The 16,481-nt window shown below is 41.1% G+C and overlaps 1 protein-coding gene across 2 annotated transcripts in view; it reads left to right on the forward strand.

Moving 5' to 3' along the window:
- Positions 1-2,284, forward strand: part of LOC126278510 (uncharacterized) — a 78,452-nt gene extending 76,168 nt beyond the window's left edge. For both annotated transcript variants that reach the window (XM_049978686.1, XM_049978679.1), the window contains exon 5: positions 1,835-2,284. In XM_049978686.1, coding sequence (XP_049834643.1) covers positions 1,835-1,978 — 144 coding nt within the window. In that variant the 3' untranslated portion in view covers positions 1,979-2,284. The remainder of the gene's footprint in view (positions 1-1,834) is intronic.
- Positions 2,285-16,481: the final 14,197 nt, after the last annotated feature.

Genomic DNA, 16,481 nt, shown 5'->3' on the forward strand with positions numbered 1-16,481 from the left:
CCACCTGACTTTCAACATTCTTTTGTAGTATCAAAGTTCAAATGTGTCTGTTCTTTTCTGTCCCGGTTTCCCCACAGTCCAAGTTTTACTACCACACAATGATGTGTACCAGAGGACTAAGGTGGTGCTGCTACAGTACTTTGAGCGACGAATGCTCTCTTTCCCCCACTAGTCTGCTTCTTATCTCCTCCTTGCTTCATTCGCCATGTTTTAACTTTGTTTCCTCGATACCAGAGTTCCTACAGGGCCCCATTTTTTATGTGAGTTTCACACTAGTCTCTTTTCTGTCTTTTCTGAGTACTTTAGTCTGTATTTCGCGGATTTAAAATAAAAGAAATATAAAGCATGAAATAGCTAAATTCTTAATCATGTACTGAGACATTTAATATTTACAACTGAGTGCAAATTTGATGGTTACCCTTAACGTCCACAAAAATGATCCCACAGATACATATAGTACTTAATTTGTCTAGTGTTAGCGAAATTTTATTATCTTACACGATGTCCTTCTCCTTCTGCACTTCAAGGCTTAGACAATATAGCTGTTCCGACTTCATATAATTAACTCTACCTCTTTCATGGCCGTCCGACATCTCTCCTTCCTGAGACCGTGTACTTGTTTATAACGACTGTAATTCTGTCTCATCCATGCACTCGAGGTGTTGTCTCCATTCTTTTCTGCATTTTTCAATCTTCTCATTTAAATTACAATACCCTATTCTGTCCGGACATTATCACTTTTCATTTGGTCCCTGCTCGAGAAACCTCTGACAGTTATTAAAATCTCATTTCTGTTTACTGTATGATATTTTTATCTCCTTTTTGCACAGTTTTCGCTAAATCAGGATAACACATATAATACGACATGTTAACAAGTATGTGTGAAGAGAAGCACGTATAAGCACGTTTCGCCAACTGATAGCGCATCCCAAGTGCCATCTGGAGACAAGTACGGGCCAAACCAAGAAAAAATCGTCTAGTAAACGTGGGAACTAAAATGCATACCTTATGTGCTGCGAGTACTTTTTGAGTAGAAGAGATTTGGTTTATAGTAGTAAAGATGAGCCGAGCGGTTCTAGACTCTCCAGTCCGGAACCGCGTGACTGCTACCGTCGCAGGTTCGAATCCTGTCTCGGGCATGAATGTGCGTGATGTCCTTAGGTTAGTTAGGTTTAAGTAATTCTAAGTTCTAGGGGACTGATGACCTCAGATGTAAAGTCCCATAGTGCTCAGAGCCATTTGAACCATTTGAAGTAAAGATGAACGAGTGCTCGTAGCACCTGAGGGATAAACTTCAGAGCCCATGTTTACTCTACATTTTTTCTTGTTTTGGCCCGTACTACCTCCTCCCACAATATGCAAAGTAAATAGTTTGCAACGGAAGACACCTAGAGGTATGAGAAAAATTTCGCTTATAATTTTCGAGTCGGTCGTTTCCGGACCAGGGTCTTTTATCTCAAATTGATACCTATACCCTTATGTATCGTCCCTGGAAGTTTGTAACATCACGAGTGAATCACCCCTGTATGTGGCCATAGTGATACCAATAGTGTGGAATGGCTGTGTATTAAGTGTGGCCGGCCGCGGTGGTCTAACGGTTCTAGACGCTCAGTCCGGAACCGCGCGACTGCTACGGTCGCAGTTTCGAATCCTGCCTCGGGCATGGGTGTGTGTGATGTCCTTAGGTTAGTTAGGTTTAAGTAGTTCTAAGTTCTAGAACTAAGTTCTAAGTTCTGATGACCACAGATGTTAAGTCCCATAGTGGTCAGAGCCATTTGAACCATTTTTTGTTAACTGTAGTAGACGGTTGCTAACAAGATCACATATCCTGCAGGTAGCGGACAGAAGGCACCCTGAAGATGAACTTGCGAAGGAGGCGCGAACGGAAGACGCCGCCTCTCGGAAGCGCGCTGCGTCTGAAGACGTCCAAAGCCAAGAGGCGGCGACGGCTCCCAGCGCGAAGAGGGCGCGCGTCTGAACAAACGGCCTGCCTGGCCCTGCATTGCTGCTCCACCCAGATGCTCTGCTGCCCAGGCCACCACCTACTGTTCACACCATGGCTTTCCAGCCATTTTTTTTATGCAGATATCGGGTTGATTGTTTGTTGACAAAGAAGTGTGGCAGAGAACTGTTACTGTATTAAGTCTGTGAGGCTAAAATTACTTTATCAGAAAATTTTCTCAGTATATTGTATCCTCTGTTAAGAAACAGAGGTTCATACATTTCGAGTTGCATCCCGAACCCATTATTCTATTAACCAACAATAAATGCCAATTTAAACGTTTTCATTTCTAACCTCTTTTGTGAACGCTTTATTTTCCTTAAACGCTCTAATGAGTACGTGGTAAGACAATTGTGTTTCATTTGTCACTGGGCTCTGGATAACATAGTGAGTATATGTTTAAATAAACAGATATAATATTCTAACTTAAAATGCGTGTGATTATATATGAGGTACGTCTAACTTGTATAGTGGCGTATAAGTAAGGAAGCGGCTGTGTGAACCGATCTGTGCAGCCAAGGACGGAATATACACTGGAGAATCGGCATTGCACTCTCTGTTCTTTGTCGCATGCCAGAAACTCCAGCCGTTGCCTACCCTGGTAACTGGTAACACTGGGCTAAGCGCCATGCTGAGCCACAATTTATACTTCTGCCTATCCCTAAACAATATTATTTTCGTCATATTTTCCGTTTTCCGTCGTTCCTTACTTGCTTCAAAGTTTATGGAGATATGTTCAGTGTTTGGAACTAAATGAAAGGCAGTTTGGTTTTTGCTATACACGTTTCGCTTCTTTTATTTATGAATCATTCTCAGTGGCCTGTAATACTTGCGTAGCAGTTGTAAGTAGTTCACTACCTTTTTCTCGCGTTTGTCTCTTGTTTTTCTGGTTTGAAGCAACTTCGTCAGTGTAAGTTTCGTGAGGCTAAATTATCGTTTGTTGTTCTACATCTACATCTACATCTAAATGACTACTCTGCTATTCACAATAAAGTGCCTGGCAGATGGTTCAATGAACCACCTTGAAGCTGTCTCTCTACCGTTCTACTCTCGAACGGCACGCGGAAAAAACGAGCACTTAAATTTTTCTGTGTGAGCCCTGTTTTCCCTTATTTTATTGTGATGATTATTTCTCCTTATGTAGGTGGGTGCCAACAGAATGTTTTCGCGATCGGAGGAGGTAACTGGTGATTGAAATTTCATGATAAGATCTCGTCGTAACGAAAAACGCCTTTGTTTTAGTGATTGCCACTCCAATTCATGTATCATGTGTGTGACACTATTTCTCTCATTTCGTGATGATACAAAACGAACTGCCCTTCTTTGTACTTTTTCGATGTCATCTGTCAGTCCCACCTGATGCGGATCTCACATCGCACAGCAATACTCCAGAATAGGGCGGACAAGCGTGGTGTAAGCAGTCTCTTTAGTAGACCTCTTGCACCTTCTAAGTGTTCTGCCAGTGAATGGTAGTATTTGGTTTTGCTTTACCCACTATATTATCTACGTGATAGTTCCAATTTAGGTTACTTGTAATTGTAATCCCTAAGTATTTAGTTGAATTTACAGTATTCAGATTTGTGTGACTCATCGCGTAATCGACATTTAGCTGATTTATTTTAGTACTCATGTCAATAACTCACACTTTTCTTTATTCGGGGTCAATTGCCACTTTTCGCACCATACAGATGTCTTACCTAAATCATTTTGCAAGTCGTTTAGATCATCTGATGATTTTACAAGACGGTAATTGGCAGCAGCATCTGCATACAATCTAAGGCGGCTACTCAAATTGTCTCCTATGTCGTTAATATAGATCAGGAACAACAATAGAGGGTCTATAACACTTCCCTGGGGAACGCTGGATATTACTTCTGTTTTACTCGATGACTTTCCGTCTATTATTACGAACTGTGACCTTTCTGACAGGAAATCACGAATCGAGTAGCACAACTGAGGTGATACTCCGTAGGCTCGCAGTTTGGTTAGAAGACGCTTGTGAGGAACGGTGTCGGAAGCCTTCTGGAAATCTAAAAATATGTTGCTTAGGATTTCCAATGTTGCTACCTATGTGTGCCTTCATGGACTTGCAACGCTGAAAATTGTAATTACTGGATAATGCATTTACTATATGTATAAAAATAAACATGTATTGCAGACACTGAAAATGCTTCATATATGTAAAAAAAAAAAAAAAGCCAATGCGTACGGCATAAAAGAAGAACGGTCTTAAACTAAGTTGCAAAAACATTCCTCCTTGAAAAAAAAAACAAAGAAAAAAACATTTGTTTGGAAAATTGTAGCAGGATTGCAGCCTTAGAGACACTACAATGGCTAACTACATTCATCATTCTTGAACTCGCACCGAAATAAGTGTACGTCCGCCCCGAAGCGGACGCTACAGTCAACTGCGGCAGAATGACGCTGTTGTCTGGAGCGTCACTTCGTACGCTGTCCTTTGTGTACCGTCTCACAACCTGTCTCCTTCCGCTCACACCGCTATAGTATTCTGATTCCTTGCAACAAATTATTTCTCGCAGTTGGATGTCAGTCCATGGGTCTACTGTTCCAACTATGGTGAAGTGGTTAATGGAAGGCAGTGGCTAAGTAAACTTTATACAGAATGACCACGCAAACAAACTCGTTACTACGTAAGTAGCCAGTATTTTAAACAAGTCGCATGGTTTTCCGTGTACTCGTATTCTGATGCATCTTCACATTTTGCTACTAGAATTTTTCACGTGCAGTTTATCATGTCTTAAGGCTTTGTACACAAAATAAGTAGGGTATCAGAAAGAAATCAAGGAGGAAACCCATTTCCCAATTAAAACCATGGAGTCGGAAATAATGAAAAGAGGCTAACTCCTCATGTCTAAACTGCAGTATAATAGTAAAGACTCGTTCCACAAGTGATCTACCAGTCTTATCCAGACTCAGAAGAAGTATGCATCGACAAACTGTGAAAACGCTGTGAAGGGCAAAAATGGTTCAAGTGGCTCTGAGCAGTATGGGACTTAACATCCTTGGTCATGAGTCCCCTAGCACATAGAACTACTTAAACCTAACTAGCCTAAGGACATCACACACATCTATGCCCGAGCAGGATTCGAACCTGCGACCGTAGCAGTCGCACGGTTCCGGACTGAAGCGCCTAGAACCGCTCGACCACACTGGCCGGCGTGAAATACATGGCCAGAAATTTTTACTGTTGGAGTACATATAGTTTCTTTCCGTCCCGATCAGTATGGAACTGCAAAATGCCTCTTCGCGTGCTGTAATTAGTCTCGTTTTCGCGATCCCTAGCGGACCGATTTGGAGGTGTCTGGAGAACGTCTGTCGATTTTTGTCTCGGTACAGGTTCTTGAAATTTTACAAATAGGTTTTCTCTAGATTACTGCCGTCTATCTTCAAGGGTCTGCCAGTTGCGTGATGCTCTTCGTGAGTCAAACAAACCTGTAAGCTGTCTTCTTTGTAGACTCACTGCATTTTCCCAGTACCCAGCATGTGAACCGAAGTCTTCAACCTACCCCGGTCTACGACTGAGTCTATGTAATTATACAATTTCAGATAACTACAAAATGTTACCCAAAGATTTATGGACGAGATTATTAATTTCAGTCGTACCTTATTGAAGTTTAGCCATGGATACTCTTAACACCCGAAATACAGAGCCCTTAATGACATCCCTATTGACAGCAAAAGATATAAAAATTAGTTACCATGACCTTGACAGTAGCTACTGCAAAAAAAATAGTAACACTATTGAAAGTTTGACCAACATAAATACTAGGTAACCAACAACATCAATTCCAGGGAAAGAACTAAATGAAAGACTAACAGATGGTCACTTAATCCATGAAACATGAAACTCTAAATAAGGAATTCAAACTATATGCTTTACGAAGGTTAAAATCCAGACCAGGTAAAGTGATCAGAGATAACATTTGTACAAGAAAAGAGATGTAGCCGCATCGAGCTGTAAGTTCGCAGCGACTACAATGAAAAACTTCAATAGAGATGTTAATTCGCTCTCTTGTAAACGTCGCGATAGAAGCACGATTATTGACCGATACTAGATTGTTTCAGACCGATCTGGAATTTAAAAGTTTTACATGTATCGTCTTGACGCGTTAGTCAAAGTTGTGAAGAAAAGTGATGGAACATTTACCGTTTAGCCAGACAACGAAACAGAGATATTATACGCGAGGGAAAAGTAATTCGTGTGATACTTAATCAATTCCGGTACTTAGTCGTCGTGATCTGTGATCGTCACGAACATTGAAGGACACAGAAATATACCGAACGCCGACATAAACTCTACAAATAGACTTGAGTAGGACACATATACACGCAGTGTTGTCGGAAGCTGTGGTCAACGTCAGAATTGACGATGTAAATCGTAGCTTCAGTTCCTTGAATGACAGATCGGTGTTCTTTCTAGTGCAGTGGTTAGATAATTCTGAAGCTCAGTAAACTCAGTTATAACTTTAATACTTCGTGTCGTCTACATCATCTAATTGAACTTTATTCTTTAAATGTGAAACAATTATTTTCTTGATAGAAGGCTGAAGCTAAAGGTCATTGAGTGACATTATTAACAGTGAACAGTAGCTGAATATTTTATTACGACTCTTTCAATGAGTTATTTAGAGAATACATTATCTCTGGATTTACGACGTAGGAGTTGTTGAATTAGTACCGTAGCGACACATTAACGACGCTATAATACTTTACAAATAACATCCTCGCATGACTATAACGTTGGATTGGCTTAAATGGTGGAACTTATAATTCGAGGTATCATATTATCTACGTTTGAACATTAATTTGCAAACCGGGCATAAAAACTACTGTTATCAAGCCCGTCGCAAAGAGCCGAAGAATATTTGGTTTATTGTTTCAGATAAAGCGAGGTGTTGCGGTTCCGAGTGGTGCAGTCGCTGTGTGTAGCAGTAAAGAAAGACAAACATCCTTCGAACACCATTGCTTCAATTATAAGCGAGAGCTGCTTATACATTCCGACGTGCTGCTCCATCGATACGCGGATATCTATTAAAGGGAGATAGTATCTGAAAATAAACAAACAAAGCGAGGAGTTTGTTCTCGTATTTTGTAAATATTTTATCACCTCGGCACTGAAAAACTTGCGTGGCCCAGAAAAACATTCCGCTCCGCAAGATAAATGGGAGCTCTTTTTGAAGGTAGATAGAAGTAAGATAACGAACATAAACAAGAATAACGACGTGATTCTGATTGATTAGAGTGTCAATTATGAATCTCTGGATTCAGTTAGATAAGACACGTAGTGTAAGAACGCGAACACATATGAAGTCAGAAAATGCACGTAATTTTGGCCCTAGTCGTTGTCAGGTGACTATTTGTTGAAGTGTGTCATTGTTTTTATGGAGATTGCTTTCCTTACCCAAGCAGCGAAATTATAGAGAGCTGGTAAAAGAGAAATGGGGTATCGTATTGATGATATTCTGAAAGGAGAAATTTTCCTCTAACATTAGTCTTACGACCGATGAAAACTTTGTTTTGAATCGAAGGATTTGGTGTATTTTCATCCTATAGCCGAAACCCAAGTCAGGTCAATGCGCGTACTTGAATTTGTTTTCGTAAGAATATAAAAAGAACGTCAAACATTTGCTTGATATGCTTCAGGGTGCACGTGTTTTCATGTTTCACTGCAATGTCCTCACATAGCCACCCTACAGGTTGTGACTTCACTGATCCTAACATCTCGCCCTGATTGCCGTCCTCATTCACTGCTTCCCCTGCAGTTGAGGAGTGGTTTGGACCCGCACCAAACTCAGCTTGGGTACTGCAAAAAGTCTCGTTTTCTATTTTAATTTACAGATTATTTTGTGACACAACCTCAGAAGTCGATTGTCCGTCTGACTACAGATATACCTATTGTCGAATATAGCGCGAGAGTCTGTTCGGCTTAACACCACCTCACAACTGCATATGATCAGAATGGATCTGAATGAAGTAATATGGAAGGTTATCATGGAAGTTAACATGTAGATCTAGATTCTTTACACAAACGATCCATTAGCAGAAAAACACATAAATGAATGAAACACTAAATAAAATTTAAAGATTTATCTTAAGTGTTTGTTGAATTGTACTGTCAGAATCAAGTTATTATCAAGCAAATGTTTAATTTTTTTTTGAAATGCTGATTCTGCTTCAGTGTTGCGCAAAAACTCGATGGAACCCTTTTAACTTCGTCAGACGAATAATTATCTGTCAATATTTACTAATCTCTGACAGGGTTTGTTACGAAAATATGAGAGTTCTTCATTACAATTATGACGCTGAAGAATGTTTTAAGAGCCGCGCGGTATTAGCCAAGCGGTCTATTGTGCTACAGTCATGGACTTGTCGGCTGATCCCGACGGAGGTTCGCGTCCTCCCTCGGGCATGGGTGTGTGTGTGTGTGTTTGTCCTTAGCATCATTTAGGTTAAATAGTGTGTAAGCTTAGGGACTGATGACTTTAGTAGTTAAGTCCCATAAGATTTCACACACATTTGAACATTTATGTTTTAAGATTGGTTCAAGTGGCTCTGAGCACTATGGGACTCAACTGCTGTGGTCATTAGTCCCCTAGAACTTAGAACTACTTGAACCTAACTAACCTAAGGACATCACACACATCCATGCCCGAGGCAGGATTCGAACCTGCTACCGTAGCAGCGCGCTGTTCCGGACTGAAGCGCCTAGAACCACGAGACCACCGCGGCCGACTTTAAGGTTGGTACGAGGATTCTGTCACAGGTAAGATGACTTGGGTCAATAACACACTTGATACACTTGTATCATAATGTCACGCAGGAGGCCTGCGACCATTATGCAAAGCCGAAAGCAGTAAAAAAAAAAAAGTTTTGGACGAAGCCCATCTTCAATAAACAAACGAAAGCTTTTAAGAAAAAGGTACTGAAGGTGTTATAAAAACGTTGGAAATTAAGTAACCGTACCTAACAAACGGTCTCCATAGAAAGTATGGCGGCTCACGTGTACGACCTCACTGTCGGTGCTCAACTGTTGGTGAGTTGCCTTTAGAAAGACTCTGTGGATACAGTGGCGGCACTAGCGTCCACGGAAACTAACGAACAGCCTGATGGAGAACCAGCATTGAAAGTTTGAAAAAAATGTGAACAGAGACTCGTACGTAGGGCTAAATACAATATTCAAATTATATACGCAGAAGTGCATTAAGGCAATCGCATGGTTGATTTTGGGTCTGATACAAAAAGGGATGAAAAAGTGGGTGGGAGAATGGGAGTCGGGGGTGGGGTGGGGGGTGGGGGGCAGAGAACTGCAGCACCATACAGGGGAAGTAAGAAGCGAATCACGTGCTATTTTGGCGGTGTTTATGGATTCATGAATTGTGATTGGTTTGATATTGCCTTGATATGTAGGTCCCTCCCACCGCCACCCCTCTAACACAAGCACGTACCTTTCCATCTCCTTTTATCCCTTCATAACGTGCCCTCATCAGTCTTCTGACTGGCCCACTACGAATATCCTCTCCTGTGCCACCATCATCATCTCAGAGTAGGACTTGCAACCTATGTCCTCAATTATTTGCTGGATGCTCTATCTTCCTCTACAGTTTTTATCCTTTACACTCCCTCAGCACCATGGAAGTTATTCTCTGATGGTTTAACAGATGTCGTATCATCCTGTCCTTTCTTCTTGTCAACGTTTTCCATATATTCCTTCCCTCGCGGATTCTGCGGAGAACTTCCTCATTCTTTACCTTATCAGTTCACCTAATTTTCAAAATTCTTCCGTAGAATCATATCATAGATCGTTCAGTTCTATTCTGTTCTCATGTTCCCGTAGTCTATGTTTCGCTCGCCTTACAAACGTATGTCCTGAGAAATTTCTTTTTCAAACTGAGGTCCATGATTAATACTAGGCAAGAACTGCCCCTTTTGTCAGTGAAAGTTTGCTTTTTACCTCCTCCTTGTTCCGTCCACCATGGATTATTTCATTGTCTAGTTAGTAGAATTTCTTAACTACATGTAATTAGTGTATAAAGGAGATTTGTTTGGCCTGATCAGTTCGTTTCTAATATTTTTGTAAACTTCGGTATCTTTACTCTTAGAACTTAGGTAAGTTATGTTTTTGCTGATGGCTTTGTATTTTGGTTTGGCACAGACATTCCGAGGATGAGTTGCGATAGAAACGCGTCAGTTTAGAATTTCTTTTTAACAGCGAGCGACCAGTTCATTTCAAGGAACCCATTTGGCAATGTTAACAGAAGAGCTCTCAGTTTTATTTTAATTTTGTCCATATTTCGAGCTTCAAATGTGACTGTATTCAATGCACTGGATGTATCAATTAAAAAAGGCCTTCAATCACAACTTTTCGTGTTTTATTAAGTACATGATGCATTTCGGACACTGTGGGTTCATCATCAGGTGTAATTTGTCTTAATACTTGCTTTGTTTCTTCTCTTGAATGAGATGAAATACATATTCCTGTCACGAAAAGGTTTAATGTAAAGTTATCAGTTTCGTAAGTCAAACGCGGATGCAGACGTAAATTAATTTTTCCAAGACATTCACAGAAGAACATAAAATTATTACTGGTTCATGAGTTTTTACAAGACTCAAGAAAATAATACTTCACCACGAGGTGACGATGACAAACTCTGCGTCGATGTTGTCGAATACCACTTACAGTTTCAGCTTTATATGGCTCCCTTCCCATTACCAGTTGCCACGTAGCGCAATATACCCATTCCGTATCTTTACAAGTGAGAGCCTCATTCCTTGGAACTGCAGCTATTTTAGATCTGCGTTCTTACAGTCTGATGGCTGACTACTGAGTTGTTTAGAGGCAAATTCTGCCATTACAAAAAGGAAAGTTCGTTTTTACGTCAAATGAAATATCGTCCTTTGCCATGAGGTTGTGGAACTTCTTAAAGTTTGCGAAAAACCTAGTTAAGAATACCTGAAGAGAAAATTTCAAATGATGATTATATATATTTTTTTAAATGGAAGGGTAAAATCACTTCACGCTCATGGGCAAGATGCGTATTGTGACCGAAAACGAAACTGAATCACAGAAACATGGATTCAAGATTCCACGCTGACGCCAAAGGGAAAAAAATTATGAAAAAAAGAAAGTTAGATTAAAGTTTGACGAGCCGTTGATAATGGAGTCATTAGAGATGAAGCATATGTCATAACCACAAGCCCGGATTATGGAAGGAAGTGGAAAGAAAACAGCCGTGCCTTTTTCACTGGTATTTATGCTGCTTTAGGGAACTGACAGAAAACCGTCATCCTCCAGAATTCGTGTCGAGAGTGCTAACGATTGACCCACGTCACTAGGTAAAATTGTCTGCGACATTGATGTACATGATAATAGACGATGGTAAAAACGAGCTTACGATCTTGTTACCTCAGGTTAGTACTGTCTCATCAATTTACCATAAAACTGGCTCATTCCGCTTGTAGGTTTCACAGGTGGAACCGAGCCTGGTTCGGGTCAGCTGTTTCGGCTACTTTCTTCGCTCGTCTTGTTGACGGATGTTGAGTTGCCCTGAAATAAAAGAACTCCGAAGTCACATACCCTTCTGCGACCGAGAGGTAGTTGAATAGCGCTTCTCATATTTGCGCAACATTTATGTTTAAACGCACTTTGTAAGCCAGTTGGTTTGCTGCCTGAACTCGCAAGAATGGTCCACTTTACTATGCTGACAATTACACAGCTGGTGTTTGCCGCACTAGCTTAGCTACTTGTGCTCCGCTTGCGCACTGGGCATATTACAGTAGGAAACCCGTCGCTGATTTTGTAAAATAATCACTACGACAACTATTTGAACTGGTTTTCGGAAATAATGGAAAACCTAAGGATGTCTATACCCATGGATGAGAGAAGTCATCCGGAACACGAGTCGAGTGTCTCAAGAATTCACCGTGTAGTCGGCTTTCACTGCAAATCATAGGTCTACATCAATACTCTGCAAGCCGCCTTATGGTGTGTGGCAGGAGGTACCTCCTTTAACAGTATATCTTCCAACTTTTCCGCTTGCAGCCGCGTATGATACGTGGGAAAGAGGATTTCTGGTAAGCCCCCGTGAGAGTTGGTACTAGGACTGTTGATATTTTTAAACTTATCAGGAATCCGATACATCGATATTTAAAAAGATACCATTAGCGCCACGCGGGGTAACCGCGCGGTCTGAGGGCGCCTTTTCACGGTCCGCGCGGCTCCCCCCGTTGGAGGTTCGACTCCTCCCTCGGGCATGGATGCGTGTATCGTCCTTAACGTAAGTTAGTTTAAGTTAGATTAAGTAGTGTCTAAGCTTACGGACCGATGACCTCAGCAGTTTGGTCCCGTAAGACCTCACCACAAATTTCCCAATACCATTACCGGCCACCGATACATCGATAAACGATATCGCTATATCGATGTAAAGAAAGAAATATCGAAGCAGTGGCAAAAAATAAAAAAATAAAAAAATAAATAAAAAAATGGCTGCACACTGTATACACACTCCAGTTTTAGAGCTGTATATTTAAGCATTAATTTTTATTAGATATTCTGTACATCAACAAGCTAGCAGCCTCTTTATCCCCCTTAGAGCAAGAATAAAAAGGAAAACGATGCCTGTTCATGCTTGCTAACAATGTTAATTGCAGGTAAGTAGCAAAATACGAGTAAAAGGCGTCCGACGGGTCCGTCGTTGGGTTTCGTCAAACATCGTATTTGTCTGGAACACTTCATGTTGACTTTCCTTTTTTTTCATTTCTGAAGATTCCAGCGACCTATCAGTTGTAGTGTTAAAGGTGCTTGGTGAAGTTAAGCATTGCAGTTTCTGTTGGTGGCGCCAGCGTAGATTACGTAAGCATTTCCTCTCACGCGTCTCCGCCGACCGCAAAGACCCATATTGTCATTTAAATTCTTGTGCATCAGTTTGGGCAATCGTTTTTGAAGAATATCGATGTGAAGAAATAGCACACTAGTTGCGTTAAAAATTGTTTTTTCAATGCAAGTGGTGTGCAATTTCTTCACATCGGATATCTTGTTATTCCACTCAAACATCCCCTCCCCCTCCCGCCCCCCAGTACAATCACATTCCTTCTTTGTGCATTTATACTTGCTTCACACAGTCAAAGAGAAGGACAAAACGTGATGAAAGGTGAAAAAGTAGAATGGCTGCTTCACACAACGAAAGTAAAATTATGTTCAACTAAAATTTCAAACAACTTCAAATATTTATCGAAAACTGTGAAAAAAATACAATATAAAATAAAAATATCGGCACCCGATACTGATGTTCCTATATCGATGTATCGATATACCAGTCACAAATAATTGTCCATACGTATAGATATTTTATCCGCAGCCCTAGTTAGTTAATTTTACCTTCATTAGTGAATCTATACCCATTTGATCCACTTTGTTTGCATTTGTAGCATCACATAACCGACTTCACCTATGACATCACAACCTGGACCATTCTTATCAGCGCTACCATCATGATTACCAGTGACATCGTCACTCTTGTCACTGACATCGTCATCATTAACAGTGATGTCAATAAGACACGCCCACTCCTGTCCCCTTCCCCTTTCCCTTCATCGTTGTCCGTCTTCTCCAGTCAATCACAGTGTGATATTAAAATGAGACAACAAATCAGAATGTAGTGTAATTCAATAAATAAATAAATTAATTAATTGCCTTGAAAATACTCCAAGATGGGAGAACAAGTCCAGTTGTTCTTCGTACCACACACCGTCTGCACCTCTCCAGCCAGTCTCAGCGTAGTATTAAAATGAGGCTATTGACAGTGTAAAAATGGCACCAAGTTCAGAGATATGTAGCAAAAAATTATGTAACCTTCACTTGGATAGGTATAGTTGTCAAGGAAGTGCATTATTTATCTGAAAGTCGAAGTTATTTGTGTCAACGTACAAACTTTTATATTTAATCAGTGTGATATTAAAATGATGGTTAATGGTGCGAGGTCAAAGATATTTGCGTCCCAACTGCGGGCGCGCGCGTACTTACACACACACACACACACACACATATATATATATATATATATATATATATATATATATACTGGAATGTATCTGTTACTTGGGGGGGGGGTCTGGGAGGGTGGGAGGACTGTATGAAAGAGATCAGCCCTTGCAGTGGAAGTTTAATTAAAACGGTATCTCTCATATGGGTAAAAGTTTGTACTACGAAAATACCAGAAAAACATGTCCTTCATATATAGTGGTGTCATTCTTAAGCGTCGACAGGTGCATTTTCTCTGTTGTCACAACAGGTATTTGCAGTTTCGGTTTTACACTGTGTAGCTGGAATTATCTCAAACAAATCATTGTTTGTCTTGCCTTTCATGCGAAGCCGGTGTCAACAGAATGCGTCTGTTTGTTACCCGTTACAAACAAAATGATTTTAAATTCGGAATTTTATGTTCCCATTTAACAGAGCGGTTCCAGATTAGTCTGATTCGGTATTTATTTTATCGGTGTGTGTTAACAGCGACGGCAAAACTAGAAGAATAACCCGTAGTCCAACAGCGACAGCACTGCCCTGGCCCTCAGTGATTGCTATCGCCAAACATGAGGCAGTACAGAGTTGCTGTTGGATTGCTGTTTATTGTTCGTGTTATACTCTCCCTGTCAACACACACCAATAAAGCGCATATCGAAGTAGACCAATCTGGGGAGGTCTGTCGTATGGATACGTAAAACGTCGTTTTGTTTGCAACGCTAAACAAACCGACACTGCCCACCCATACTGAGCATCGGATGGAAAACGTTACGAGCGTTGTTTGGGTGGCTTGATTCGGACTAGACGATCCAAAAACGAAACTGAAAATATCTGCTGAAACACCACAGAATATGCGCCTGATGACTCGTACGACAAACACCCCGTATAAATATGGCAGAAGGCCTGATTGACAGGTACCCAAAGAGTGACTAAGGTTACTAACTACCAAAACGGTAGCAGAAGCGGTTCGGTTACTAAATGTGTGGAAAAGCTAAACGTAACGAATGTCTTCCTTCAGAATTAACAAAACGCATATGGAGCATTACAACGTCTCATCTAGATACGGTTAATACACCTGTGACTGGCCAGAAAGGTAGAGGGAAACTTAGCATAAAAGGAAGTGTTATTTCCAGATATCGACACTGAATCGAATTTGAACTACATGCCAGAGATAAGTCCAAGAAGAGGAGGTATTCAGACATGTACCCCAAGTAACACGCGCACTTGGAAAGTTAACAAGCATGAAATGGTATCCCGAGATCCATTGTAATAACTAGCAACTGCAGGACCCAGAAAGGATTTAAGTATTTAAAATAAAAGTCACGAATTCTGCTTTAACTAACGCCCAGCGTTATGGTTGTGTTCCTACAAATTCAAACGGTGCCAGTCTCGGTGAAATGCAAACACCATCTACACAAGTCTTCACTTCACCAGAGGACAACCGACCCCCCCCCCCCACCCCCTCTATACTGCTTCCGCCGCGAACTACCAAAGTTCTTCGCACCAGTATCGAAACCTGAATATGTATTCTACATCTACATCTACATCCGTACTCCGCAAGCCACCTGACGGTGTGTGGCGGAGGATACCCTGAGTACCTCTATCGGTTCTCCCTTCTATTCCAGTCTCGTATTGTACGTGGAAAGAAGGATTGTCGGTATGCTTCTGTGTGGGCTCTAATCTCTCTGATTTTATCCTCATGGTCTCTTCGCGAGATATACGTAGGAGGGAGCAATATACTGCTTGACTCTTCGGTGAAGGTATGTTCTCGAAACTTTAACAAAAGCCCGTACCGAGCTACTGAGCGTCTCTCCTGCAGAGTCTTCCACTGGAGTTTATCTATCATCTTCGTAACGCTTTCGCAATTACTAAATGATCCTGTAACGAAGCGCGCTGCTCTCCGTTGGATCTTCTCTATCTCTTCTATCAACCCTACCTGGTGCGGATCCCACACTGCTGAGCAGTATTCAAGCATTGGGCGAACAAGCGTACTGTAACCTACTTCCTTTGTTGTCGGATTGCATTTCCTTAGGATTCTTCCAATGAATCTCAGTCTGGCATCTGCTTTACCGACGATCAACTTCATATGATCATTCCATTTTAAATCACTCCTAATGCGTACTCCCAGATAATTTATGGAATTAACTGCTTCCAGTTGCTGACCTGCTATTTTGTAGCTAAATGATAAGGGACCTATCTTTCTATGTATTCGCATCACATTACACTTCGCTACATTGAGATTCAATTGCCATTCCGTGCACCATGCGTCAATTCGCTGCAGATCCTCCTGCATTTCAGTACAATTTTCCCTTGTTGCAACCTCTCGATACACCACAGCATCATCTGCAAAAAGCCTCAGTGAACTTCCGATGTCATCCACTAGGTCATTTATGTATATTGTGAATAGCAACGGTCCTATGACACTCCCCTGCGGCACACCTG

Source organism: Schistocerca gregaria, chromosome 1 (assembly GCF_023897955.1).
Source record: "Schistocerca gregaria isolate iqSchGreg1 chromosome 1, iqSchGreg1.2, whole genome shotgun sequence".
Taxonomy (NCBI): Eukaryota; Metazoa; Arthropoda; class Insecta; order Orthoptera; family Acrididae; genus Schistocerca; species Schistocerca gregaria.